At 34.0% G+C, this 26,863-nt stretch overlaps 3 protein-coding genes across 4 annotated transcripts; all 3 read right to left on the bottom strand.

Moving 5' to 3' along the window:
* Positions 1 to 2,731: 2,731 nt before the first annotated feature.
* LOC143612807 (monothiol glutaredoxin-S17-like) lies at positions 2,732 to 6,266 on the bottom strand. The gene is made up of 4 exons (XM_077086711.1): positions 6,055 to 6,266; positions 4,904 to 4,978; positions 4,019 to 4,726; positions 2,732 to 3,295 (listed from the first exon to the last, which is right to left on the bottom strand). Exons 1-4 carry the CDS (start codon positions 6,217 to 6,219, stop codon positions 2,780 to 2,782), a joined length of 1,464 nt encoding a protein of 487 aa, XP_076942826.1. The 5' UTR covers positions 6,220 to 6,266; the 3' UTR covers positions 2,732 to 2,779.
* Positions 6,267 to 12,074: 5,808 nt separating this feature from the next.
* Positions 12,075 to 17,935, bottom strand: LOC143612051 (allantoinase). Of its 2 annotated transcripts, XM_077086126.1 has the most exons (15): positions 17,917 to 17,935; positions 16,300 to 16,393; positions 15,990 to 16,110; positions 15,782 to 15,855; positions 15,613 to 15,689; positions 15,477 to 15,513; positions 15,307 to 15,392; positions 15,146 to 15,205; positions 14,914 to 15,050; positions 14,331 to 14,457; positions 14,083 to 14,238; positions 13,409 to 13,519; positions 13,214 to 13,324; positions 13,013 to 13,111; positions 12,075 to 12,321 (listed from the first exon to the last, which is right to left on the bottom strand). In XM_077086126.1, the coding sequence occupies exons 3-15, from the start codon at positions 16,007 to 16,009 to the stop codon at positions 12,196 to 12,198; spliced, it is 1,221 nt and encodes a 406-aa protein (XP_076942241.1). In that variant the 5' UTR covers positions 16,010 to 16,110; positions 16,300 to 16,393; positions 17,917 to 17,935; the 3' UTR covers positions 12,075 to 12,195. The 2 variants fall into 2 exon arrangements, with proteins under 2 accessions (XP_076942241.1, XP_076942246.1); XM_077086131.1 differs by lacking the exon at positions 17,917 to 17,935 and having other exon boundaries at positions 16,300 to 16,434.
* A 2,257-nt stretch (positions 17,936 to 20,192) lies between these two features.
* LOC143612043 (E3 ubiquitin-protein ligase AIRP2-like) lies at positions 20,193 to 23,491 on the bottom strand. The gene is made up of 5 exons (XM_077086118.1): positions 23,427 to 23,491; positions 21,863 to 22,013; positions 21,697 to 21,763; positions 21,306 to 21,597; positions 20,193 to 20,454 (listed from the first exon to the last, which is right to left on the bottom strand). The coding sequence occupies exons 1-5, from the start codon at positions 23,489 to 23,491 to the stop codon at positions 20,262 to 20,264; spliced, it is 768 nt and encodes a 255-aa protein (XP_076942233.1). The 3' UTR covers positions 20,193 to 20,261.
* Between the last annotated feature and the right edge of the window lie 3,372 nt (positions 23,492 to 26,863).

Below are 26,863 nucleotides of genomic sequence, written 5' to 3'. Positions count from 1 at the left end.
TTTAGATTTGTTGCCTTTTTTTTCTCTTGTAATACTTTATTCTTATCATCGCCCTATGCATAAAGATGGTTATTCTAAACTTGATAAAATTCCCAAACAAACAAACAAACAAACAAACGTGAGTAGTAATCTAGAGTGCTTTTAGAGCTAATGCTATTTTTGTCTATTTAAATACGCAATTTCTTGACACCAGATGCAACAAGTAAACTTGGCGAGGAAAGAGTACATGCGTAATCAAAACTTGTTACTTGGACACGTAGCAATGTTGGGTGCGTGTTTTATGAGAGTTTCACGCATATAGCTCTCTATATATGTTAGGCCGTTGCGGGTTTTGTAAGAATTTCTTGAAATATTATGTTAGGTGGTATATCACTAAATCAATCAACCAATTTGTGTGTATGTGTTTTTAATATATAAATTGATATAAAAGTAATAGGCATGTTAGGTCACAATGGCCAAAATGTCACCAAACATTTTCTATGTTTGGGTAATGATGATGACATTGAAGAGGATAGCACATCTTAACATCAAATGCAATTTAAGAAATGATTTATTAACACCCATTTTCTAACATTCATGATTATAAAAGTATCTTGACAAAGATGTGTGTACATGTGTACAAATGGATGTTAGTTGATCAGTTTTTGTGGTACAAGTGAGGTGAGTTAGGGGGTAACCGGGTGTGATGCGGATGGTGTTAACTCTTTCGGTTTTGATGCACTCGATGTGACAGATGACAGAGAAGACCTAAAAGGTATATTTAGAGGTGCACAAAAAACCCGAATTTGGAAATTTTTAATACCCAAGTTTTTACTACCCGAACCCGTATCTGACCCTACTAGTAGGGTACGGATAAGGTATGCATTTCAATACCAAATACGTACACGAAACCAGACCCGATTTGTGCTCGGTAATATCCGAAACGGTTCCAAACCTGAACCCGGGTTTTCCCGGCACCTGAAGCGGGGTTTTACAAATACCCGATGCATATCCGAAATTACCCAAAAAGTGCGGCCCCTTAAAAAACCCAATATATATACCTGGAAAAAAAAATCCGAACATAGGGTTCTTTCGATACCCAAAAATAGGATATTTACATACCCGGTTTTAGAATATTCGGCTCTATACCCAACCTGAGTATTGCCAATACCCGAATTTTCAATACTCAATCATACCCGAACCCGATTCTATACTCGAAACTGGGTATTAGAAAAAGCTAATTTGTGCACCTCTAGGTATATTCATAATATAACCAAAACGTACTTGTTTCATTGATTTTTTAGAAAACTTTTTTTTTTGTTAAAACTGTTTAGTTACATGACAAAAGAAAAAATAAAAAAGGAAGGTAAACAATAAAAGAATTCAATAATGAATACCAACTTAATTAATACATATACTATGTATATGAGGTTAAAAAAACAACCATATCCAGTAAAAATATAATTAATAGCAAAACTATTGATAATACTGTTAAAGAAAAACAACCATACTGAGTAAAAATATTACCAATAACAAAACTATTGATATAGTCTTGAGAGGATGAGACAGGATGTAGACAAACTATATCTCTATCTTAAAGGATCATGAAGTTGCTTCTAGTGAGACCCTCGGTTTTAGAAAATACATGCAACGAAAGCGTAGTACAAAAATATATATTGCTAGTGCGCTGGTGATGGTTACAAAACTACATAATTAAAAAACTACCCCTAGCAAATGATGTTATGAAATGGTAAAAATGGTGATATATTGAACATCATATTACTATACGTCAATAACAGACAAAGTCTAGCTACAGTGTATCCGTCCTTAAAGATCTTCAACTCTAATCCTATGTCTCCAAGATTTTCTATCCTGGACAATATTGAACTCCAAATCCATTAAAAAAATATTTACTAAAAATTGGTGGCAATTACTATTCATAGCACTTATTGCAAGACACCAATATTGATAGTAAGGGAGGTCGGGACACCAGTGGGTACACCGCTGCCTGTTGCACAGGTCCAAGCGGGTTGTTGAATTTCTGATGTGACGCTAGGGTTAAGGGGTTACGACATGTCCCTCCTAATATATACCTTTTTGTTTCTCAAAACAAGCGTATCATATCAAAGTCAGCCCCGTCCCTCCTAATATTAATATACGTCTTTGTTTTTCAAAATAAGCGTATCACCTCATAGCCCTTTGAAGTGTTTTTCCCATTAAAACTCATCGTTTAAAGTGTTTTGCCCACTAAAACTCAACCAACTTCCATTTCGTGTTTAATCATTTGTTCTTTTTCTTATAAATGCTAAAAAAAACTAAAATTAAGTGAACCAAATAAACATATATGAAGCTAATGGCCTGCTTTTTACAATTTGACTTAAATTTAACATTTATAAAACTTGATTACTATTCTGTATTTTCTCGTCTTTGGTTTGTCAATGTGTTTAATTCATTATACATTATATGTTAGATGAAACAATTGCTTAAATAAAAGCAACACCGGATGGTTTATTAGTTACGTAAAATGACTACAATTCATTCTAACCCGACACGCTTATATAATCTTTGAAACATTATATATAATTTTTTTTTTTTAAATATCCAAACATGCTATAAAGGTTCTAATTCTCAGTTATGAGGTTATGGACTCATTAATATATTTAACGTTCATAAGCAAGATAATTCACCATGAGCAACTTCAAGTACAAAAATACACACACAATAGTCACAAAACACCACAAACATTCTCAAAAACAATTTTCCACTACAAAGGATTTTAAAAAAATGACAATTTTACCCTTTATTCTGATAAGGTAGATGCAAGTTCACCACTGCTTTTAAGCTCCATAATAATATCACACCCTCCAATCAGCTCACCTTTATAATAAAGTTGCGGGAAAGTAGGCCAATTCGAGTACGTTTTCAGCCCTTGTCGAACATCCTCGTCGCTCAAAATGTCAAAAGATCCAAACTTTATACCTTCTTCCTTAAGGGCATTTACGACTTTTGAGCTAAACCCGCATCTTGGGGCGTCTGGGGTACCCTTCATAAAGAGCAAAACGGGCTTGGAATTAACTAACTTCCCCAAACGGTCTTTGAGAGAAACGATACCATTTTCGACCAAGGTTTTTTCAAGTTCTCCGCTTTTTTGCATTTCCAAAACGATATCGGATCCACCGATGAGTTCGCCTTTTATGTAGAGTTGAGGGTAACTTGACCAGTTTGAGTGGACTTTTAGGCCTTGTCTCACTTCATCATCTGAGAGTATGTCAAAAGTCTTGAAGTTGACTTTTTCTTCTTTGAGAATCTCAACTACCTGAAAAAAGATTATATGGATTGGTGATTTTAATTCGTGCCAAAAATACCCTTCTCGTTTTCGTCTACTAAATTTGGCTAAATTGTGTCGAAAGTGGTAGAATGACTATTATACCCTTCTCCTTTTCGTCTACTAAATTTGATCAAAATGTTGTAGAAGTGGTAAAATGACCATTACGCCCTTCTCGTTTCCCTATACTAAATTTGGCCAAAATGCATTTGAAGTGGTAAATGACCATTATAACCTTCTTGTTCTCACAAACTAAATTTCACCAAAATGCATAGGAAGTGGTAAAATGACCTAAAATGACCATTATACCCTTTAAATAACTTAGGGGTTAAGGGCATTTAATATTGAGTTGTCGCGAACTAGTATTTGACTAAAATGTGTGAGAAGCGGTAAAATAAACATTACACCATTCTCGTTTCCCTATACTAAAGTCGGCCAAAATGCATTTGGGGTGGTGAATGACCATTATAACCTTCTCGTTTTCACAAACTAAATCTCGCCAAATTGCATTGGAAGTGGTAAAATGACCATTATAACCTTCTATTAAATTTTCAGATATAAAGGTTTTTTTCACCACATTTATAAAACTTATTATAATGCAAGAACGCTAGTTCCCTACAACTCAATATAAGATGCCCTAAACCACTAAATTATATTTATAATTTTCCTAACAATCCAAAATATTTCATAAATAAGAAGGTAATAATGTATCACCTTTCGGCTGAAACCGCATCTAGGTTCATCTGGCGTTCCCTTCATAAAAAGCATAACCGGAGCCGACTTAATGAGACCATCAAGGCGGGAAGTCAAAGCCAAACTCAACCCAGTTGAATTGGTCACTCCAGCCTGTTGACCATCAGTTCCCGCCAGAGTTGACTTGCTGACATCATCATTTCCGACCCCATGATCAGCAAAAGCTTGTTTCAGTTCACCACCCTCGTGCATTGCAATTATAATATCCGACCCTCCAAGAAGCTCCCCGTTACAATACAGTTGAGGATACGTGGGCCAGTTTGAAAACTTTTTTAACCCTTCACGAACCTCGTTGTCGGTAAGGATATCAAAGGTACCAAATTTAACATTTTCGGTTTTCAAGATTTCGACGGCTTTCTTACTAAATCCACATTTGGGTTCTTCAGGGTTTCCTTTCATGAATAGCATAATGGGGTGAGAACGGATGAGTTTTTCAAGACGGGTTTTTAGTGAATCGGTAATGCTAGCTGGCGGTGGCGGTTGAGTTTTTGCAGAGTTGTCGATTTTGGCGAGATCTTGAATTGCTTCGAGAACTGAGGGTCCCCCTGCCATCCCGAGGCTCGCGGGTGCAGCCGGTTCGCCAGCGTGGATTGATCCCACAATTTTTGAAACTTTGTTTGCCAGCTCAGATGGATACGTGCCTTCTAATGTATCAACCGTCTTGCCTCCCTATAAAAATAATTTACAAAGAAAGATTCATTCAGTCATTGTAGAGAAAAGCGTAACTTATTAATCTCGAATTATAATTAAAACAGAAAAAACTAATATTACGGCACACGACATAATATAACAATTTTATTCTAAATTATGTGAAAAAAAAATAAGAATGAGAAAGCGTTGGCCTACCTTGACAAACGCAAAATAAGGCACAGCGGAAACCGAATATGCCTCAGAAATTTCTGGTTGTTCTTCAGCTTCAACCTATATTGTTTTAACAAGAAAAATAATCAATAGCAACCATGATATGATCATTACAACAACCATATATTCATTTGCCAAAATAAAACCCTAATACAACAATTAATATCCTATGAATCCAAATAACAAAATCACTGATTATGAAGTACAAACATAAAACACAAATGATAATTAAGTGCTCTACTTCTAACGTCATAATGATTCAATAGGTGTCTTCTATGTGAGATTTGAACTCCCATCAACATAATTAAGCACAATGAAAAGTTAATTATAGAAAACTAACTTTTCGAACCAAGAATAAGCCTTTTCACACATACTATGAGCATGTTTGGGATTGAGTTTAAAAACTGCTTATTGGCTTTTTCAAAAAGCCATTTTGAAAAGCCATGATCTAGGGCTTTTAGAAAACTGCTTTTTAACCCTTACAGAAAGCTAAAATAAAAGGATTTTCGTGATTGCTAGACACATTTTAAATTATTGGCTTTTTGAAAACACCAAAAAGCCAATAAGGTGTTTTCAAACTAAATCCCAAACATGCTCTATGTAAAAGTAATTAAAGCTCATCATAAACCCTAATTGTCCAAAACAACCATTGGAAGCATAATCCTCTAGCTTCTCATTGCAATCATTCACTTGCAGCAAAAAAAAAACACACACACACACAAAAAAAAAACAATTATAATAACAATTAATATCCTATGAATCCAAATAACAAAATCACTGATTATAAAGTTCAAACATTAAAAAAAACAAAAAAAAAAACACAAACATATTTTTTTCTTGACAGTAAATCAATAATATAACCAAAATAAATAAATAATACAGAAATATAAAAACCAATATCCAATGAATTCAGATAACAAAATGACATATTAGAAATATAACTAATAAATAACTTGATTAAAAAATGAATTAACTTGATTAAAAATGACTAACTTTTCAAACCAAAAACCACCTTTTTCACAAAATTATATAATTAAAGCCCATCATAAACCCTAATTGTCCAAACCAACCATATATTCATTTGCAAAAAAAAAAAAAAGTTCACAATAACTTATGAAACAAGATTAAAAGCATACCCTAACAAAATGGGCATTGGGGAAATCAGCAGAAAGATGATTGAAAACTTGATCCATATGCTTAGAAGCTTCACACCAAGAAGCCCAGAAGTGGATGATAACAGGTGACCCATCTTTCACAAGATCATCAAGTTCTTGTTTTGACTTCAAATCTAAAACACCCATTATTATTATTATTATTCTCTGCTTCCAAAACCCCACAAGAATTTGTTAATAAAAGAGTGGTTTTGATGACTTGGGGAAGAAGATGGGTTTCAATTTTAGGGTAAATAAAGATTGCTGCTTTTGGAATAATAAAGAATCAAGATTCAGACTTTTATTGTTGACTCTTGATTTTGGGCCTAATTTACGGGTCGAGTTGTTAGCAAGTGTGGGCTTTGCTTTCTTATTTGAGGTTATCGTCCATCGGGTTTTCATTCATTTGATTTGTCAAAATCTACGGTTTTATTCTAATAATTTTAAATTTATACTTGTCTATGTGGGTTCATGTGGTTTGTCTAAATCTGCAGTTTTAGTCCAATAGTTTTAAATTTGTGCTTTTAGTCCATGTGGTTTCATTTCACTTGCAATTAAACCCGATTTCACTGAAGTTGTCCCTCATGTGAAGGACACGCTGATTGGCTTAGCGACTAGACTTAACAGGATTGGTGAATTCTGGTTTAATTGCAAGCGAACTGAAACCACAGGGACGAAAATCGCGAATTTGAAACTATCGGACTAAAACCGTAGATTTAGACAAACTAAGGAGAAGAAAATCGTAGTTTACTCTTCTTATTTTATCTCAGTTAGAGGTGGAAAAAACTTGGTTCCGGATATGGCCTAGAGCCGGAACCGGTTCTATCTGACCCGTGGGTATGAATCAGATATCGGGTCCTTAGAGAAACCATACTTAACTTGAACCGGACCCATCGAAATTGGTTCCATCTTTACCCGGTTAAAACCCAGACCCGACCCAGCCAAACCCCGATAAAGCCCAACAAATACCCGATCATACCCGTAACCAGTTCCTACACGACCTGGTTCTTGAATTTTGTTGACCGTAACCGGAATTGGTTCCTACCTGGTTTCAATTTATGAAAATACTTGATTTGTGCACCTATAATCTCAACAAGATGACTTGACAGTTGACCCGCTAAGAAATGTATGGAGTGTCAAAATCAATATGAAAGGTTTGCATCACGTCTTAGAAAGGTTTTATTAGATATTGGGGTAGTTCCAAACGCTGTTAAAAATTATTGTTTTTTAGCTACATTAACAATGCTAATGTTGTATCATACATTAATTTTGTTGAGAGTGTAAATTGTAAATGAGTTGAGTTGAGTTGAGTTGAGTTGAGTTGAGTCTGAGCTCGAGTTTAGTTCATTTCGAGCACTTTTTATAAAGGTAGAGTTTGGGTCGTAAGTAGTTTGTTTTAAAATTAAGCTTGACTTGGGCTTGGCTCGTGTAACATTATTAATTTATATATTTTTTTAATTTAATTACTTTTACATATTTTTTAAGCTCAGCTCAAGCTCGTGTGCAATTTCTTAAACGAGTCAAAGCTCAGCTCAGCTCAGCTCAACACTATGAAATTAATATATAGAAGTCCTAAACAATTAAAACTTAAAAAGCATAAAGCTCATTAAGGCTCAACGAACCCAAAAATATAGTTATAACAAACTTATTTTAGGTTTGGGTTTAGCTGGGCAAGGCTCCACTTATTTTAAGCCTTTTACTGATCCGATCTCGAACAGCTCACGAGTGCCTCGACTCATTTGAATCTCTAGCTGTGTTGACGGTAATCACCGTAGTTTTTACTCTTGTTTTTATTACAAGTAAAAGAGTATAATTGCTATTTTTTTTCTCATGAGACTAACATATATGTTTTTTGTTATCAATTCTAGTAAAAGGACCAAAATTTTGGTGAGAGTCATATATTTTGTAAAGTAAAAAGGCCAATAACATATTATATAAACTAGTTTATTTGCCCGTGTGACGCACATGTTGAAAAGAAATTATTTTTAAAACATATTAATAAACTACTATAAATTTATAAATAATTTTTTGTAGGCAATACACGATGTTGTATTTGAAATCATACCATCACGGTGCCCTAATCTTCCGCCATTGTTCTCCGACTTGTCAACTTATGCCATTTCACATTCACCTACTTGTGAATACGGTCCGAAATTACCAACACATGTCAATGCTATGCTGAGTGTTTTATTAAGAGAAAGCAAGATAATAAACACCAAAACTGTGGTCCTAAATATGTATTAAACCAAATCATAAAGTTAAAATTTATTAACTGTTATCACTCATAAGTTCACATGTGAAACCTTTTTCACATTTTTTGCAATGGCAAATGAGTTGATCAAAAACCATATTCTTTGACCAGGGAAAGTCAAGTAACATATTATTACAAACTTTATTACACAAACACCAGACATTATTTACTAGTTATTTAGTCACCTTCGATGACGGTAACACTAGCCCAGTTCGCATCAGTACCCCTACGCGGTATGCTTAAACGTCTAGTGAACAAATCCACTTGAAATATCACAGCCGAGCTACATCCTTCATCGTCCTCTCTCACTATCCCTCGTACTTTGTTAAGCGGATGATCAAAACTGATCAACCCTTCTTCACTCTTGAATAAACACCCTGCAGTTAGAAGTTAATCTGTCGGGTTGACTTTATGTTTGACTTTTATATATCATGCATTCCAACATATTATAACTTTATAAGCACATAATTTATTAGTTACCAGGCGGGAAAGGCGTATATCGATCTCCACAACACTTTCTCACGGTTTTAGGATCGTTGGAACATACTAAACACCCATCGGCCGCCACTCCCCAGTGAAGTTCTGCAGATCCATCGCGATCCTGTAACAATATTATTATTATTATTGTTATTATTATTATTATTATTTATTTTTTATTTTTTACAATTTTAAATTTCTTCATTAATATACCAAATAATCTGAAAAGTAGTGATTACATCGAAACAACAACAGGCTTTCTATATATAGTTGTGCATGTTAAAGATTACCCGATTATTATTATTTATTATTTATTTTTTACAATTTTAAATTTCTTCATTAATATACCAAATAATCTGAAAAGCAGTGATTACATCAAAACAAAAGGCAAGCGGACAACAGGCTTTCTATATATATTTGTACATGTAAAAGATTACCCGAGCTAGAAAGAGTTTTGTTTCTTTAGCATCAAACAAGATGAACGAAAACTTCCCGTCGAGCTCTTTAATGACTTGATCAGCAGGATACGGTGCTCGGTCCCTCAAGACTTTATAAGCTTCAACCACAACCATGGCTTCAGTTGCTTGTCTTGACAGCCCATAGCTTCGACGTAAGCTGCAAGTGTTGTGTAGATAGCCATTGAAGATGCAGAATATGTCATCTATAACAACACTTGACCTGCCAACACAAAAACACATCTTTGACGGGTCTCGGGTGTAAACGAGCCGACCTGAGCACAAGCTCGGCTCGTTTAACTTACAAGAGTTTGGAAGCTTGAACTCGGCTCGTTAGTAGTTATTTAAGTTAGAGCTCGGCTCATTTATTATTTTATTTGTACACATTTACAGTTATTTTATATATGACATCACAAAATTATTTTTATAAATTGTTTATTGGATTACATCGAAACAGAAGGCAAGCGGGCAACAAGCTGCGCCGCTACCCCTTTTATATATGTGTTTATGATCATAATTTCTATATATAACATAATATAGATTATTTTGTTTTTTTAATCAAGATTAATATATTACTAGTTATGATAAAAACATATATTTTATATATTAAATAATAACTTATTTAAATAATAAGCTCTTTTGACTCAAGCTCGTCTAAGCTCAAGTTCAACTTGTTTAACTTACAAGAGTTTGGGAGCTTGAACTCGGCTCGTTAGTAGTTATTTAAGTTAGAGCTCGGCTCATTTATTATTTTACTTGTACGCATTTACTGTTATTTTATATATGTATTTATTTATGATAATAATTTTTATATATAGCATAATATAGGTTATTTAGTTTTTTAATCAAGGTTAATATATTATTAGTTATGATTTATGATAAAAACATATATATATTCAATATATTAAATAATAACTTATTTAAATAATAAGCTCTTTTGACTCATAAGCTTGCTCGAGCTCAATAAGCTCGCACGCAACCTCATCTATTAAACAAACTTATTTTTTAAATTAAGCTCGTCTCGATTTTAACTTTTAGCGAGCCAGTTTCAAATAACTTGACTTGTTACACAAGTTTTTCAGTAACGGGTTCTCTTAATAATAATAAAAAAATAAGACCACAAAGTATGCAAAAGATGGTAGTTAACCTTGGACATGTTGCATGCTCATCTTGATGAGACAAAGCCATGAAATCCTCATTGTAAAACTTGTACATGGTCAAATCGGCCCGACCCGACCCGATTAAAGTAATAACTTCTTCTCTTGTTTTTAAGTTTCCACTTCCTTTAAAAGGAAGACTTAGCTCCTTAGGTGGATTAGCAATATTCTCCCCAAAAACAGCAAACATTTTTGTTGTGTAGATTTTCAGTTATGAAAACATAGGATTCACATGTTCATGTTTATCCACATATAATGTTAGTAAGTATTGGATACAGTTTAAAAGTGTTGGGTGAGGTGGCACCATATTTAGCAAGTGGCAGGTATTGAGTTTACTTTGATGTGCATGCCGTTTGAAACATGACATAGGCTACGCTGAAAAAAAAAAACTTGTCTTACCTTTATTATTATTATTATTATTATTATTATTATTATTATTATTATTATTATTATTATTGTTATTGTTATTGTTATTATTATTATTAATTTGATATTTAGAATGTTCTTCAATCAAGATTCAAGGTTAAGGAATCTTTTAAACCAGTGTTAATATTAAGTAATATGAACAAATAAGTACTTTTTAAGTTTTAACTTGCAGATGTGACAAATTAACAACATTCAGCATTTTGAACAAATTATAGTCTCCTTTGGTGCAGAGTTAATTATTCTTTGGGAAAATGACCAAAAGGTCCATTTGATCGTTCAATGTTGACAAAATGTCCACCTGACCAACCAATTCACAAAAACTATACCCTAAAACTTGCTGTCCCGGTCACTTTTTAATCATTACTCGACGAGATTTTTAGCCAACCAGATTCTGCCACATGTAAGAAAAAATCTCGTCAGAAGCCAATACAAATCTCGCCTAACACCAAAATAAATCTCGTTGGACGCCAAAATAATCTCATTAGACGCCTAAATAATCCCTACGGCTCTGGCAATTTTTCAAAAAAATCTAGCAACCCGACAGTTTTACGGCATGTGGCAGAATCTAGTTGGTTAAAAATCATATCGAATAATGATCAAAAAGTGATCGGATTTACGGGTTTTAGGTTGGACATTCTGGAGATTGGTTGGTTAAATGGGCGTTTTGTCAACACTGGCCTATCAAATGAAGTAATGAGCATTTTGTCGACATTGAACAATCAAATGAACATTTTGGTCATTATTCCATATTCTTATTTATGACATTAATAAGACATGATATTCAGTTTTTTTTTTTTTTAGCCTAAAACTCATCCAATTAGTGCATTCTTATACTTTGTGCAACAATGACTTAACAATGACTATAAATATTAAGTATTAACTAATTTATTTGATTATCATCCACCACCCATACCACACTCTCCTCATGAACACCCATCTTGTTAAAATTCGGGTTTCTGTTTAAAACCAAACCGAATTAAACTCACTTTTCGGTTCGGTTTTGCCACCTTTGAATTCTGTTCGGTTTTCGGTTTTCAGTTCCTACCAAAAAACCTAGGAAACCGAAACCCGAGATTCTTCAAAAAGTACACGAAAAATGAGAAATGTAAACCATTATTTCTTGTTATTTATGTTGAACTGTTGGTTCAACAATAACTAACACACATATATATACATATGACATTATGAGTTCATTAAATCTTAGGCAAATATTCAATATTATAACCATCAAATTTTTCCCTCTAGTACAACTGCAGAAGCCGAAAAACTCAGCTGAAAAGTCGCTTGAATGCAGCATGATCGGGTAGGTACGGGCTAGATCGATTGATGGTTAAAATGACTAGTTAGTTTCATTATTTGATCATGCTAGGATGGTTGTACCGCATGCATCAGGAGCGTGTTTTCCGTCCTCGAAAACCAGGTTTCCATTAACAAAAGTGGCCATAACTTTTCCAGTGAGTCTTGAGCCCATGTATGCAGATATGCTCTGCATAAAAAATGTTGTGGTTAGTTTTTATTTTGACTTTTGACTTTTTATGGTCAAATATGTTATTTTAAGAATGTAAAATACCGGTTTCCTGTAGGGGTGCAAACGAGCCGATCTGCTCGCGAGCTACTAGAGATCGGCTCGTTAAAAAGCTTCATCGAGCCTAAGCTCGAGCCTAAAAGTAAGCTTGTTTAATAAACGAGCCCGAGCCTGAGCTTCACTTATGAGCTCGAGCCAGCTCGTGAGCCTAAACGAGCCTGCCATTTATATAATTTTTTAAAATATATATTTAATAATTATTAATTAATATATATAATGTTCTGAAAAATAAATAAAAATAACTAAATAATATATATTATTTTGTACATAAAATTATATTAGAAAAAAATATATAAAAATAATTATAATTACATAAAAATAACTGATAAATAGTAAACGAGCCGAGCTCAAGCTTTGAAAATAGAGCTCGAGCTCTGTGTAAGTTAAACGAGCCGAGCTCAGGCTCGGCTCGTTCGCACCCCTAGTTTCCTGACATAATTGTTTATCTTTCGCTGGCGGTTTATGTAAAATCTAAACATAAATAATATTTTTTTCTCAAAAGTTTATGAATTTGTAGTAATGCGGGTTAACAATGGTATTGATTTTTAAAGTCAAAGTGGACTTAAGAAAGTCAAGAACCAGAAACTCATACCGGATGCTTAACGTGTACGGTATGATTTTCGTCAAGGTCAAACTCGTTTTCGGGTTCCCAAACCACAATATCTGCATGCTTTCCTATTTCAATAGCTCCCTGCAAGTATTAACCATATTGTCACTTTGTCATTCCGCATTCGTTAAGCGAAAGAACGATTTGCATTTATATTAACACGCGTAAATAATAAAAATCATTTACCTTAAGATCTTGGCTAGCAAGTTTAGCAGGCTGCTCACTCCACCATGAAACTAACTTCTCTAAAGTAACACCATGTTTAAGCCCATATGACCATGTCACAGGAAGAACAAACTAAAACCAATATAAAATTTTGCTCATTATTATATACAAACACAATAAAATTTTTGGTATCAAAATACCCGAAACATAACTAACCTGTAACGAAGATATGCCGCCCCACGCCCTCAAAAAATCACCTTCAGAAAATAGTTTGAGCTCCGGTACAGATGGTGAATGATCCGAGCTTAACATGTCAATATCCCCATCCTACATTTTTCAACATACATTAACATACGGTGCTACTCATTGGCGAAGCTTAGTGAGCCCTGCACCCCCTCCCCCTGTTTTTTTGCGCAACAGTGTAAATTTGCCCGTTTTCGCCCAAAATTTTGGTACGCAGTGTAAATTTTCCCGTTTTTGACCGAAATTTTGAACCCCCCCCCCCTGTTTATGATTTTTTTAATACATTTTGAGTCCCTCCCAAGCTTCGCCACTGGTGCTACTATACGGGTCGGTTTAAAGTTAAACAGGCCGTATAACTTCTGACACAACACACCATTGTCACATCAGTCAGTTTCAATAACGTTATACAGGCCGTATAACTTTTGCAGACCACCTTAAACAATCTGTAAAGCAGCTCGTATACTTATAACATTTCCACGGGCTGTGTAACATTATGTGACCTGCATAATATGTGAAAAATATTGTACGGCCTGTATAACCTGTCACTGGTGTGTGGATAGTATGTATGTGGATAACTTTTATTTTATTTTTTTAAACTACAAATAAATATTTTGGTAATGCAGCATGGGTATGAAAGTTAAATTTACCAATAAGGCCTCCCAGAGTTTTTGTCTGTTTGGTTCATCGCGAATGGGCGGTGCACACTTGAAACGAGTATCGCCATCTGGTATCTCTTCTGCTGAAAAGGCAAGATAATGTGGGCATGTTTCAACAGTTAAGCTATCACCATTACTTTTCGCTTCCTGCACATGAAAAAAAAAATTAAAAAATAATAATAAAAAAATAAAATCATAGCCATTTGTTAGCTTCATTGTAAGCACCACAAAGTGTTTACCTTGATCAGGTCTAAAGAAGACTTTGAATCCGAGAGATGAACAATGTGAACATGAGCTCCTTCCGCAGGACCGCCAATTCTAGTGTCTTTCGACACTGATAGCAACTCTCTAATGGCAGCTTCTTCCCTGAATAAAAAAACATGTATTTTTAGAAATACATTTTATTCTTAATATGAAAACAGTGAGAACCAATTTGCTGTTATTATTAGGTTTATTTTTATAGGTGTTTGCTGTTATTTTTTGTTCGTATTTGTTGATTTTCGATTATGAGAAGTTATAAGTATTTGCTGATTTATATTTTGTTGTTATTATTAGATTTTTTCTTTTGCTGTTATTATTTTGTTCTTGATTTTGATTCTATTGTTGTAATTTTTAGGTTTTTTTCTTTGTTATTATAAATCATTGTTTATGTAGATTGGCATTGTAGTTGGTATTGTTTCTTACGTTCTCATTTTTTTTAAATTGGCATTGTTTCCTACGTTCTCATGTTAAAAATAAAATGTACATGAACCTTCCCCTATATATATAATAAGTGCAAATATTACATATGCGTGTTGTGTTATATTAAGAAACCATGCATACCATGAGGGGGGTCTGGTTTTAAGATAAGTAGAATATGACCGTGGATCATCTTCACCGTCTTTCAGTTCAATTTCTTCTTGTTTTTCAGCATGTACAAGTAAAGGTCTCTTGTATTTAGCCAGTACAGATAGTCCCTCCTATAAAAACAAATCAGGTATCCGAAAAACATTAAAAAAACGCAATTTTGAGGGGAAAAAAATATGGAAGACTACGTTTTCGACTACTTAAGTACCTTGATATGGCTAGCATCTGTCATGGGAAAGTCATTGATTCCTGAAGGACACATGAAAGACTAAAGATACATTCAAGAAACAATCTAAGATATGTTAGATAACGAGAAACGAGAGTCTTGAGTGTATTTTAGAATATATATGAATGTGGTTGGTTTTGTACCTTTAGACCAAGAGCACCCGCATTTAGGAGACTTTCTAGAATACTTGCATTAAATGCGTTTTCGGGTACTAAACCTCCCCAAAACCCTGTGTACAAGAAGTAAAGATTCATAAGTAAACGGGCTGAAGCTATCGTGCACTGATTTTTTTTTTGTTAGGTTAGGAGCTTACCGACATTAACAAAGATCCTTCCTTTTGCAGCCTCTAACTGTCATCCGGATTGTAATGATAAAATATATATATATATATTTTAGAGAAAATAATTATAAAAAAAAAAGATTGTGGTGTATAGATTAGTCTTATTAACCTTGAGTTGTAAGGTTTCTTTAGAAACAGTAGACGGATAACTATTAAGAGGCATATCTATTAATGTTGTTATCCCACCTGAAATAAACAAAGATATGAATTAAGGATGCATTATTTTTTAATTATCTCTTGTTTTAACATTTTAATAAAGTTATACATAATAAACTTACCAGCAGCAGCAGCCTTTGTTCCGGAAGGAAATCCTTCCCATTCTGTCCTCCCGGGATCATCAAGATGTGCATGCCTGCGGTCAACACACGGTCAAATTATTAATCGTGTTTTACATGTAAAAAGTTTAAACTTTGTAACACTTTGATCATTAAAGTTTATATTTTTGATATTATATTCTATGAATAGAATTTATGGGAATTTTCTTACACGTCGATTAAACCAGGCATCACAACGGCTTCTCTATAATCAATCACAGGCCCATTCTTGACTCTTTCGAGCCAATCCTTTTCTTTAACCAAAGATATGATGCTCCCGCCATTAATTTCAACTGTCCATTTGAAAAATCAATAATATTAACCAAATCGACACGAAAAGCAGTTGACTTTTAAAGTTCTGTTACTTTTCCAAATTTAAAACTCATTACAAGTTTTACATATTTTAGGGGTAATTTAGTAATTTTGAATCCACCAAGAATAATCAGCTTATTTATATTCATAAATTTCGTCACGGTCGTTACCTGCACCAGAAAATATCTCATGAGGTGTCACGATACGTTTGCTAGCGATCCAGTAATGATGATGAGGAAGAAGGCTGCATCCACTTGTTGTCGGCTGTTGAATACACATTTCATATAAAGTTAACTCATACATGATAATACAACAATATATGACAAGTTATATATGTCAAATCAAGTGTCTCATTGCCATGTTTCAAATTGCTAGCAAGTGCATGTGACACAGAAAAACAGATCAGATACCCCCCCCAACCACCACCACAACCCTGTCGGTTGGCATTCCGTGTTTTAGGTGCTTATGGATGTAAAGATTGCCTAAAAATCAAATCTTTAGGATGAATTTTCGATACATTTGATTGAATGAGTTGAAACCTTGAATCTTAACAAAGCAATCATCTTTACCATATATTATACAATCTTATACAGCAATGAATCAAACTATCGAATTACGGGAAAACTAAGCAAACACCACCGACATATTATCCAGACATTATTGACTTGTCATACAGGCCATAGGCCGTATGACATGAGAATATCCATATGGGTCGTTTGAAGGGTAAATCATACGGCATGTATGACCATTTCCGTCCAATCATATGATCCGTACGACGTGGCAGGTGCTGTGTAATGTGTACCAATAATATGACCTTAATTTCAAATTACCCAACCCTCATCATTACACACTCTCCAACAACATCCACAAACCACCTAGGGAATCATGTTATAACATAAAGATTATTGGCATAAACCACATATATATTAATATTAATATTAATATTAATATTAATATTAATATTAATATTAATATTAATATTAATATTAATATTAATATTAATATTAATATTAATATTAATATTAATAAATGATCAACAATCACTCTATCAAATAGTAAAGAATCAAACTAGCATCTATATATTATCTCACCGCTAACTAAGTGGCAGCTAAACAAACACCACTAACATGTTATATTATCCATTATCCAGATATCACCGACATGTCATACTAGCTGTACGGTATGAAAATAGCCATACGGGTCAAATGAAGGGCAAATCTTAACACTGCTCGTACGGCCATTTTCCGCTCAATCACATGGCCCATATAACGTGCCAGGGGTTGTGTACACTCTTCGGGTGGTGTATCTATAACATCACCCTAAGAGCAAGAGTAGTGGGCGACAAAGTGGACGAATTTTGGCTTGAACACCGCCCCCAGCCGATTTGTTGGGGGGGGGGGGGGGGCGACATCTATTTATCGCCTGGTTTGAGTTTGGAAATAATATTTTCTAATATGTTGTGTTATATATATATATGTGTGTGTGTGTGTAGGCTACAAAACCACTACACTGCTAAAATGAAAATCGCCAAATGAAAATCGCCCTTTTGCTGACGTGGCGTCACTTATCGAAAATCTTCCCCATTTACTACACATGGCCTAATTAATCAAATTACACAACTCTCATCATTACACACACTCCAACAAAATCCACAAACCACCTAGGGAATCATATTAAAACATAAAGATTATTGACATAAACCATATTAATATTAATATTAATAAATCAACAATCACTCTTAACAAATAGGGTTTACATATCACAAACAATAAACAAATAACACAAACCTGTGGAGAGCTATAAGCAGAATATAATATGTATAGCAAATATATAAGCAGTGGGAAGAAAGACACAAGAAACCTCCATGTTCCAGCTTCCATGTCACCGGAAAAAAAAGGTTTCTTTAGCCTTAAAGCTTGAGATTCCGGGAATCTGGATGTGTGTTGTGAAGTGGGGTTGAGTTATATGGAACAAGTGACCAATGGGAGATCAGTACAAGTGGTGTATAATGCACAAGTGGTACAGTGGGACCTGACTACCTGATTTTCCATTTTTAAAAAGATTTTAGTGCCAAATATGTTATCTTGTGAAATTAATAATGATAAAATGTGTTACCTTTTGGAAAGTATTAAAGTGGTTTTATTATAGGTAGATGAATGATTCTTGAATAATGTGGAAGTATGATGAAGTGAACCACCATTATAAATTTATTTATTGTTGAGTATGGCTTGTTTAAAACCGGATTGTATTTAGTTGGTTTTAGTATTTTATGGGACGAGTGTTGTAGCAATGTTAAGGTTGTTGTCATGTGACTTGAAGGTATAGGTTAGACTGTTAGAGTTTTGGAAACAGTGTATCACAGAAATGCAAGGTAAGATGCGCAATTATGCCCAAATAGGCCGATACCTCGTGGACCTCGTGCATGTGGGAGCCTCATGCGCCAAGTTTGCCATTTTTTTTAATATTCGAGTAGCTACGATTTTAACGCACCCCATTTGAATAATAATAATAATAACAACAACTAAGGGTTATATGGCCTTGTTTAGAAACCAGATCACATTTATCCAATGTTGTAAAAGTAGGTCTTCAAGACCGAGTACTAGCTACAAGGTACGACGCCGAGGAGGTTTTCTTTAACTTCGCCTAGTTACTAAGAATCGACCAAATATGGTCAACATCAGCCAGAATCACATCTAGTCGGTCAACTTGGGCCAATTTTAACTTAGAAAATAAAACATAATTCATATTTCTATATTATTAAAAATAGAATATAACTTTTTTTTAGTTAATGATTAGAAAATTTTAGAATAATTTAGTATTTAAAAATGTATTTTTTTTATTTATATTGTTATTCACTTTTTTTGTTATAAATATTAGTATACTTATGATATTGACATATATATAGTATCCAAAAAATTAATTTTCTTTACATTTACCATTTCCGAGTACTCTTCGACAGCAACCTTAACGTTTCTTCTGAGTACTACGAGGACACCCAACTCCCCAATCAGGCGCCTAGAATCCGCCTAGCGACTTTTGCAACCTTGCATTTATCTCGCTTTAATATCGAAGGGGGTGAGTCTCAGAAGAAACGTTAAGGTTGCTGTCATATGACCTTTAGTCGTGAGTTGCAGAAATGTTGGGTAAAAATGGGTATATCAGGTCAAGCAGTCGTGCACCTGCTCGCTCTTTTATTCATATTCAAGTGGCTATAAATTTATATGTAAGGCACATCTGATTATGTGACCTGACCCGGTTCGGATTTTTCTTTTATATTTAACGATACAACCGACCAATGAAGAAAAAGAGTTCAGGTCCACCACGGCAAAGAAGAGTAAAAAGCAAAACAGTCCCTGTTGATTCATATTATTTATTTTAGTTATATGTTTGTTACTTTGATCAAATGTATATTAAGACTAATATAATAATGTCTATAAATAAAGGCTCTTTTCATATAAAATTATAATCTTTCTGCTAATATTTGTAGTATTTTTAGCAATTGAATCAATTGAAAATCATTGTCATTTTTTTGTTTGATGTTTCTATGCGTGGATAATTAGATCTTTCTTCTCGTTCAGCGTAGTTTTAAAGCTGAATGGATAAAAATACACTCTTAAGTCTGACCGAATCAGAAGCATTACTTTTGTTAATAACTTCAAACATCCATGTACAAATTTAAATTTTAAAAAGTAATCATATTAAACACAACTTTAATAGAAATAAACTTTTAATCCAATTTATTACAATTTTGATATTCCAAATAGATGGCCTATGACTTGTAAACTAAATCCCTAAAATGCTTTATCCATTATTCATATTTTTGTATATTCAAATCTTAAATACAAAATCAAAACATACACTCCCACAAACAAACAAATAAATAAATTGCAACCATTTTAACCACCTCACAAATGCACTTACACATCAAAACCACTTCTAAACCCTCCGCGGTCCGTTCACATAAGAAAGCTAAGTCCACGACGACCACCAAAACGCCGAGTATAGAACATTAGCGATCATCACGAATTTGCTTTTATAAATACAAATTTGCTTTTATAAACACCGAGAAATGACTCAAATGAGTCCGGTGTACGTATATAAATATATATATATATTCTACCTCAAATATGAGTCAGGCATTGAAGGGCGAGTTGGGGGCAATAAGAGGGAGCTTGTCTATGTACATGAAGAATCTTTTAAGGTTTCCCCATGTTATTGTGGCCATATCCATCACTTCTTTTCTGTTAACATACACCCATAACTCACTCGGGTCCGCTTTTCTAAGGCTGACACAACAAAACGGGCACGACAATGATCTTGTTCGCCTGCAATTTGTTCCACAACAGCTTTTAGTAATCATTTTGCCAACGGGTCGACAAGATGCAAATGGGTTGTAATCAACTTGTGAAAATAGATGCGTACGATTGGTCGTAAACAGGTTGGCTGGATGACCTTATAGGGGTGGCAAATGGGTCGGGTCGGGTCGAAACGGGTCATGGGTCGGAATGGGTCTATTAAAAAAAGGTTGTTTTGGTTCGGGTCTCAATTAAAAAAAAGGCTGTTTTGGTTCGGGTCGGAACGGTCAGGGTCGGAATGGGTCAATTAAAAAAAGGTTATTTTGGTTCGGGTCAGAACGGGTTAGGGTCGGAATGGGTCAATTAAAAAAGGGTTGTTTTGGTTCGGGTCAGAATGGGTCAATTAAAAAATGGTTGTTTTGGTTCGGGTCGAAACGGGTCAGGGTCGGAATTGGTCAAAACGGTTTCAGACCTTTTTTTTTGTTTTAACGAGGACAACAGAGGAAACATTTTAGTTTTTTGTATCTTTTGTTTTTTATTTATATTTTGAGTTATGATTTTTTTTTTTTGAATTCTTTTTTGAGGGGCGTTTTTATCTCAACCCATTCTGACCCATTCCCATTTTTCTCTTGACCCATTTGGGCCCGTTCCAACTTTTTATTTTTTTAGTGTGACCCATTTTAACCCATTAAGCATTTCGCTTAAACCCAAATCAACCCAAAAGGATATTTTTATGTTTATGGGTCACAATTGCCATATATTGCTCTAATTTTAAACAAGTTGACATGTTTTAAGCAAACGGGTTAAAACACATCAACTCAAACATGACATGTTTATTAAACGGGTTACATATAATAATCCCCAATATCCTGTTACCATACCAGACATTATAGCAATTGGAACACATAGCATGTGTACATGTCGGTAGCACAAGCTTGTCATTAGCTTCCATACAAATTCCACATTCTTCTTCCGATTCAATATCAAGATCCGAACATCGACATCCATCATCATCATCATCATCATCATCATCATCATCATCATCATCATCATCGACATCATCGTCGTCATGTTCTTGTTTTGAATATCGTTCGCGGCATATCTTCTTTTGCTTTCTATCTTCCGAATTAGTCACTCCGCTTTGAAGTTGCATTAAAGATGGATATATAATACCTGTTTTCGACTTCAATAATGTAAATTGTTTTTATAAAGTTTAAATAAAATAAATTAGAAAAGTGATTATTTCATAATTAAATTTCACTTTGATCATACCATAAAATTCTCTAACGCTTGCCTTCCGTTCATGTGTCGACATCGTTGTGGTGCCATCAACATAAACCTGTAATGCATTAAACCAAGAAAAATATGGTATTCAATTGATAAATGTAAAATAATAATAAGTTTGTATTTACTATGAACAAAAGAATGAATTTTTTACCTTGTAAATTAGGATCCTCAACAGTCCTAGCACGCCTGCCAGGTGGCAATCGGACCACTGCACAAAGAAAAGCAAAAACTGTGCGGCTGCACTGTAAGACATCCGCATCTGCACACACGCACCATCACACTCCCGTCTTAAATCCGAAGTTCTACAAAGCATAAACAAGATTCAAGAAAACATAACACAACATAAGTTCAGCCATAAATACCAAGGTCATTATAGTCCTTTCTCATATGAATTATGAAAAACTATCAAATTTATGAACAGATAATTGATTAAGAAGTTCAAAACAAAAACGCATGTCATCTTACTGATTTATGTGAATCCTTAACACTTTCAGATATTGTGCAAGAAAATTTAAAATAAATAAATAAATAAATAAATAATAATAACTAAATAAGCTACCCACATAAGATAAACCCTAAGTTTGTTTTCAACTTAGAAAAAAGGTGCCACCTTTATCCAATCAAGAAACAACCAATCTAGCAAATACTTACATTATACCATAAATCAAAACAAACCAACATCATAAACTGTTCTTAACCATCTAATATCAAAAACCCACAAATTAATTTCCAAGAAACACACCAAAACACCACCAACTTCATCAATATTCAACACAAAAACAGAAGAAATTAAATAACTTCTTACAGGATTTAATTTACAGTAATGTGCAAGAAAATTTTAAAAAAATAAATAATTATAATATTAACAATAATAATAGCAACTAAATAAGCTACCCATATAAGATAAAGGTGTAATGGTTTTTATTAATCTAAAGTATCATCTTTCGGTTGTTGCCAGTCCCAACTACTAACGAATTGACTGCTAATGGTCCCAACTTTTAATGTATTTGTTCCCAACAGTCCGCGGCTAACGGAATCCTAATGCCGTCGCTTGCAAATCGCCAGAATAACGTTTTTGGCCGGAAAATTCACATATTTTTCGAAAAACTCAACATTTTCGTCCCAAACATCTTTGTAACCTTAGATAGGACCTTTAGCAACCTCTTTCTAGTAACATCTTCAGTTATTGAGGTCGCCAGAAACCTAAAACCATTGTCAGAATCAATTGGTGGTGCTCAAATGGTAGTGGTTAGCTGGTCGTGAGTCAGTTGGTGATGTTCGGGTTGAGTTTACTGTCAAAAATGTGTGAATTTTCCTGCTAAAATCGCTTTTCTGGCGACCTCCAAGTAACAGCGTTAGGATTCAGTTAGTTGCGAACCGTTGGGAACAAATACGTTAAAAGCTAGGACCGCAGTAGCCAATTCGTTAGTTGGGACCGAACGCAGCGACCGAACGATGATAGTTGGGATTAATAAACACCAATACACCTAAGATAAACCCTAAACTAGCAAAAAGGTACAACCTTTAACCAATCAAGAAACAATCAATCTAGCAAATACTTACATTATACCAAAAAATAAAATAAACCCAGATCACAATCTGTTCAAAACCACCTAAAATCAAAAACCCACAAATTAATTCCCATAAAACAATCAAAAAACCATCAATTGCATCAATATTCACACAAAAACAGAGTAAATTGAACAGCTTCTTACAGGGTGTTAGCATGTTGAATATCAGCTTCAAGAAGTTTAAGAGAATCCTTAAAAGATGTTCTCATTGAACAAAGATTGCAGTGATTGAGAATCTAGTGATTCTTGATTGGTTTATAATAATAATATTATTATTATTTTTATAAACCCTGAAAATGTAATCGAAGAAGACGAAGTGTGTCACTGTCATGATGCCACGTGGAGGTGAGTATGGTGTAACACCTATGGCCTTTGAAGCTTTCTTGAAGGATCTTTATTTGTAGTTATATATTATGTGTAGTGATGATCAAATTTTGGTCAATTATCAAGAAAATATGTTACTTATATCATATACATACTATATATAATATATATAAACGAAAATCCAAAAATCCTATGTATCGTGATGTGGTTGCTCCTCTTTTATGGAAGTCCTCAGATTTCTTAATTTTTAAATGGAGACCTCTCGTTGATTTAACCCAAATTCATGGGTATGAGCTTTACCAAAACCAGATAGCTCTTAAACGGGTTATAACATCTCATTAAATTAAAACTTAATCTTACCAATTATTTAATATGAAAAACCTATAAATTAGGAATATACTAAAATTTAATATCCAATTTAAAAAAAAAGATATTATTTATAATTAATAAATAATTTTATAGTAAAAAACATAAGCGGGTCATGGGTCATCAAATCCAGATAGCTTTTAAACGTGTTATAACATATCATTTATTTGTGAAACCCTTTCATAATCAAACCCTAAGTATATTATTAACTTTCTTACAATAAAGAAAATTACATTTGCCACTCCTTACTTTAATTTTGAATCCATTTCTTGGAAGAAAATAAGTTTCTTGAAATTTTCGATTTCAAATCGTATTTCCGCGAAAGAAATAGCGAAAACACCTAATCTTTCGGACGAATAATGTAAAACAACCCCCGTAATACGGGGGATAAAATCTAGTATGTATATAAAACAGGATGTCTCATACTATTACCTTTAACGAACTTATTTTCACTAGACTGGTGTCCGCGTGATGCAACATGAGACGCAGACCTTGGTAATTATGTAGCAAGTTTACAGGTGTTTACTGTTTGGTTTGAAACCGTAAACAAGAACCGGTTATTGGTTTGATTTTTTTCTTTAACTTTTGGCCAGTCATTTTCAATTTTCAAAGGTATGGTTTTTGACGACAAAAAAACGTTACTAACGGTTTGGCTCACGGGTTAATTTAAAAACTATCAAAATCATACCGTAACATAAAATGATATTTTTTAACTAAAAAAATTATAACAATACTATATTCAAATTAAAGAGAAACATATGTTCGTGTCTATGGTGCAATTTTTTTTATAAAAAGCTATTAACTTATAAAATAGTTATTAGCGTTTAAAAAAAAGAATTATAGTTGTAACAATTTACAAAAGTTTATTATAGTTGAGGTAGCAAGATTGTAACAATTTTAAAATAAAGCTGAATAACATGTGAGTTTCAGTGTTACAGTGACTATTTTGTCTCTATTCAAAGTTGTACCATGCGTTTTCTTTCTTGAAAAACTCTTAAATTGAAGCGTCTTAATTTACTCTTGGTTGGTGTATTATATATAATATAGATATAGATACATATATGTTTAATTATTATAACTAAGTTAGATACTTAGATATATTTTTTTGTATTTCTTTAGACATATGTATCGTTAAGGCAAAATGATGGTATGCACATCTAGAGGTGTACAAAAAAACCGGTTTGGGACCGGTTTTAGGCGAATCAAACCGAACCGGTTTGGGTTTAAAACCGGTTTCACCCAAACCGGTTCCCAAACCGTCAGTTTCAGGACCGGTTTCCCTTAAAATCTACCAAACCGGTTTTAAAATCAAACCGATTTGAGAAAAACCGGTTTAAAACCGGCTAAAACCGGTTTATAAACCGAACCGAACCAACGTGACCAGGCCGGCCTATCTTGTGTCTAAACCGGTTTGAGTCAAACTGGTTTTGACCACGACCAAACCGGTTCGGTTTATAAACCGGTTCGGTTTGGGTTTAAAACCGATTTTGTACACCTCTATGCACATCTAAACATTGAACAGAAATTGAAACTAGACTTCTATGGTCATATTACACAGCTGCAGCAAGCATATTTGAGCCCGAGAGACGAAGTGAGCAAATAGCTTGGGCCAAAACCAACGCGCTACTTGAAACCATTACCTCCTTCTTCGCCACATCGCGGTTATCAAACACGCGAGAGTTTGTAGAGGAGTTCACAAAGCCTCAACATTATCAAGATGATGGAAAACCATGGGATATGATTCTGAACGCGCGCGTGAAACCATTAACCAAATCTCATTCACACCTCCAACATGCTGCAAGTTCTCCATCATATAACTATTTAAGTAATATCATATATATACCGAGTGCTCATTGTTATTTCTCTAATTATTTTGGTAAATTTTACGATTATAAGAGGACGTCGTGGATGTTAAGCTGGCTCTTAATTGATAAATCATTTTATTTAAGGGGGTATAAGTATTATATACATGTGTTTAGGAGCATGATCATACACTAAGCTTGGAGATTGAGTCCAAAATGCAAGAACTTGTGCAGCTCGTGCAGTCTAACTCACAAGACGACGATCTTGGTCATGATTTGAAGCAAACGTTTTTAACTGTCGCAAAAACGTTCTACTACAAGGCTTATTTTCGTCCTGAAACTATAAACTGTCACATTGAAAAAGTATTATTTGAAAATGTGGTCTGAAAATGATCACTAGCTAATAATAGTATCAACTGTAAGCTTATTTTATAGTTTAGGCTTGTAACTTATTGCAATAATAAAATTTTATGAATATAAAAGATTATGTTACAACAATGGGCCTGTGGATATTGGGTTGATTATTACTTACTCTCATACTGTCATACATACACTAGGGGTGCAAACGAGCCAAGTCGAGCCCGAGCTCAACCAGGCTCAAGCTCGACTCGTTTAACTTACACAGAGCTCAAGCTCGCGTTCGGCTCATTTCTATCGTTAATTTTAAAGCTCAAGCTTAGCTCGTTTACTATAATAATTAATTAATTTTTATATATTTTTAATCATTTTTATTTTTTCAATTATAATTTCACATATAACATAATATATGTTATTTATTATATATACTAACTAATTTTTTTTTAAAGATGCAATCTTCAATTTGAAATCATATTAATCAAATTAATTGTTTATTGGATTACATCGAAACAGAAGGCAAGCGGGCAACAAGCTGTGCCGCTACCCCTTTTTGAATCGCAAAACCCAATCTTTTAAAAACTATATTTGCTGATCTTGGAGTCATAACATTACTATGCATGACCCGCTGAACACGGGTAAGTAGCTCCACAACTTCAGGCGCGAGGAAACCAAAAGTGTCAAAAGCAAAAGGAATAAATACATGTTGGTTGTCAAGACACGCCTTTTCATGTT

Source organism: Bidens hawaiensis, unplaced genomic scaffold (assembly GCF_021521415.1).
Source record: "Bidens hawaiensis isolate Kalapana, Puna unplaced genomic scaffold, B.hawaiensis_p1.1 tig00002236_1, whole genome shotgun sequence".
NCBI lineage: Eukaryota > Viridiplantae > Streptophyta > Magnoliopsida > Asterales > Asteraceae > Bidens > Bidens hawaiensis.
This window is presented reverse-complemented; position numbering and strand designations above follow the sequence as displayed.

Bases quoted from the DNA above. Each gene is read 5' to 3' on its own strand.
- LOC143612043 (XM_077086118.1), bottom strand. From the start codon at position 23,491: ATGAGAACATCTTTTAAGGATTCTCTTAAACTTCTTGAAGCTGATATT. The intron at 22,014-23,426 runs GTAAGAAGCTGT...TATGCTTTGTAG, and splicing joins ATTCAACATGCTAACACCCT to AACTTCGGATTTAAGACGGG. The intron at 21,598-21,696 runs GTATGATCAAAG...AGTCGAAAACAG, and splicing joins AAGCGTTAGAGAATTTTATG to GTATTATATATCCATCTTTA.
- LOC143612051 (XM_077086131.1), bottom strand. From the start codon at position 16,432: ATGTATGAGTTAACTTTATATGAAATGTGTATTCAACAGCCGACAACA. The intron at 15,206-15,306 runs GTACAAAACCAA...ATGTATCTTTAG, and splicing joins CGGGTGCTCTTGGTCTAAAG to TCTTTCATGTGTCCTTCAGG. The intron at 14,458-14,913 runs GTATGCATGGTT...TTTTTTATTCAG, and splicing joins AAAACCAGACCCCCCTCATG to GGAAGAAGCTGCCATTAGAG.
- LOC143612807 (XM_077086711.1), bottom strand. From the start codon at position 6,219: ATGGGTGTTTTAGATTTGAAGTCAAAACAAGAACTTGATGATCTTGTG. The intron at 4,979-6,054 runs GTATGCTTTTAA...AAAACAATATAG, and splicing joins CCAATGCCCATTTTGTTAGG to GTTGAAGCTGAAGAACAACC. The intron at 4,727-4,903 runs GTAGGCCAACGC...TTATTTTTATAG, and splicing joins CTTATTTTGCGTTTGTCAAG to GGAGGCAAGACGGTTGATAC.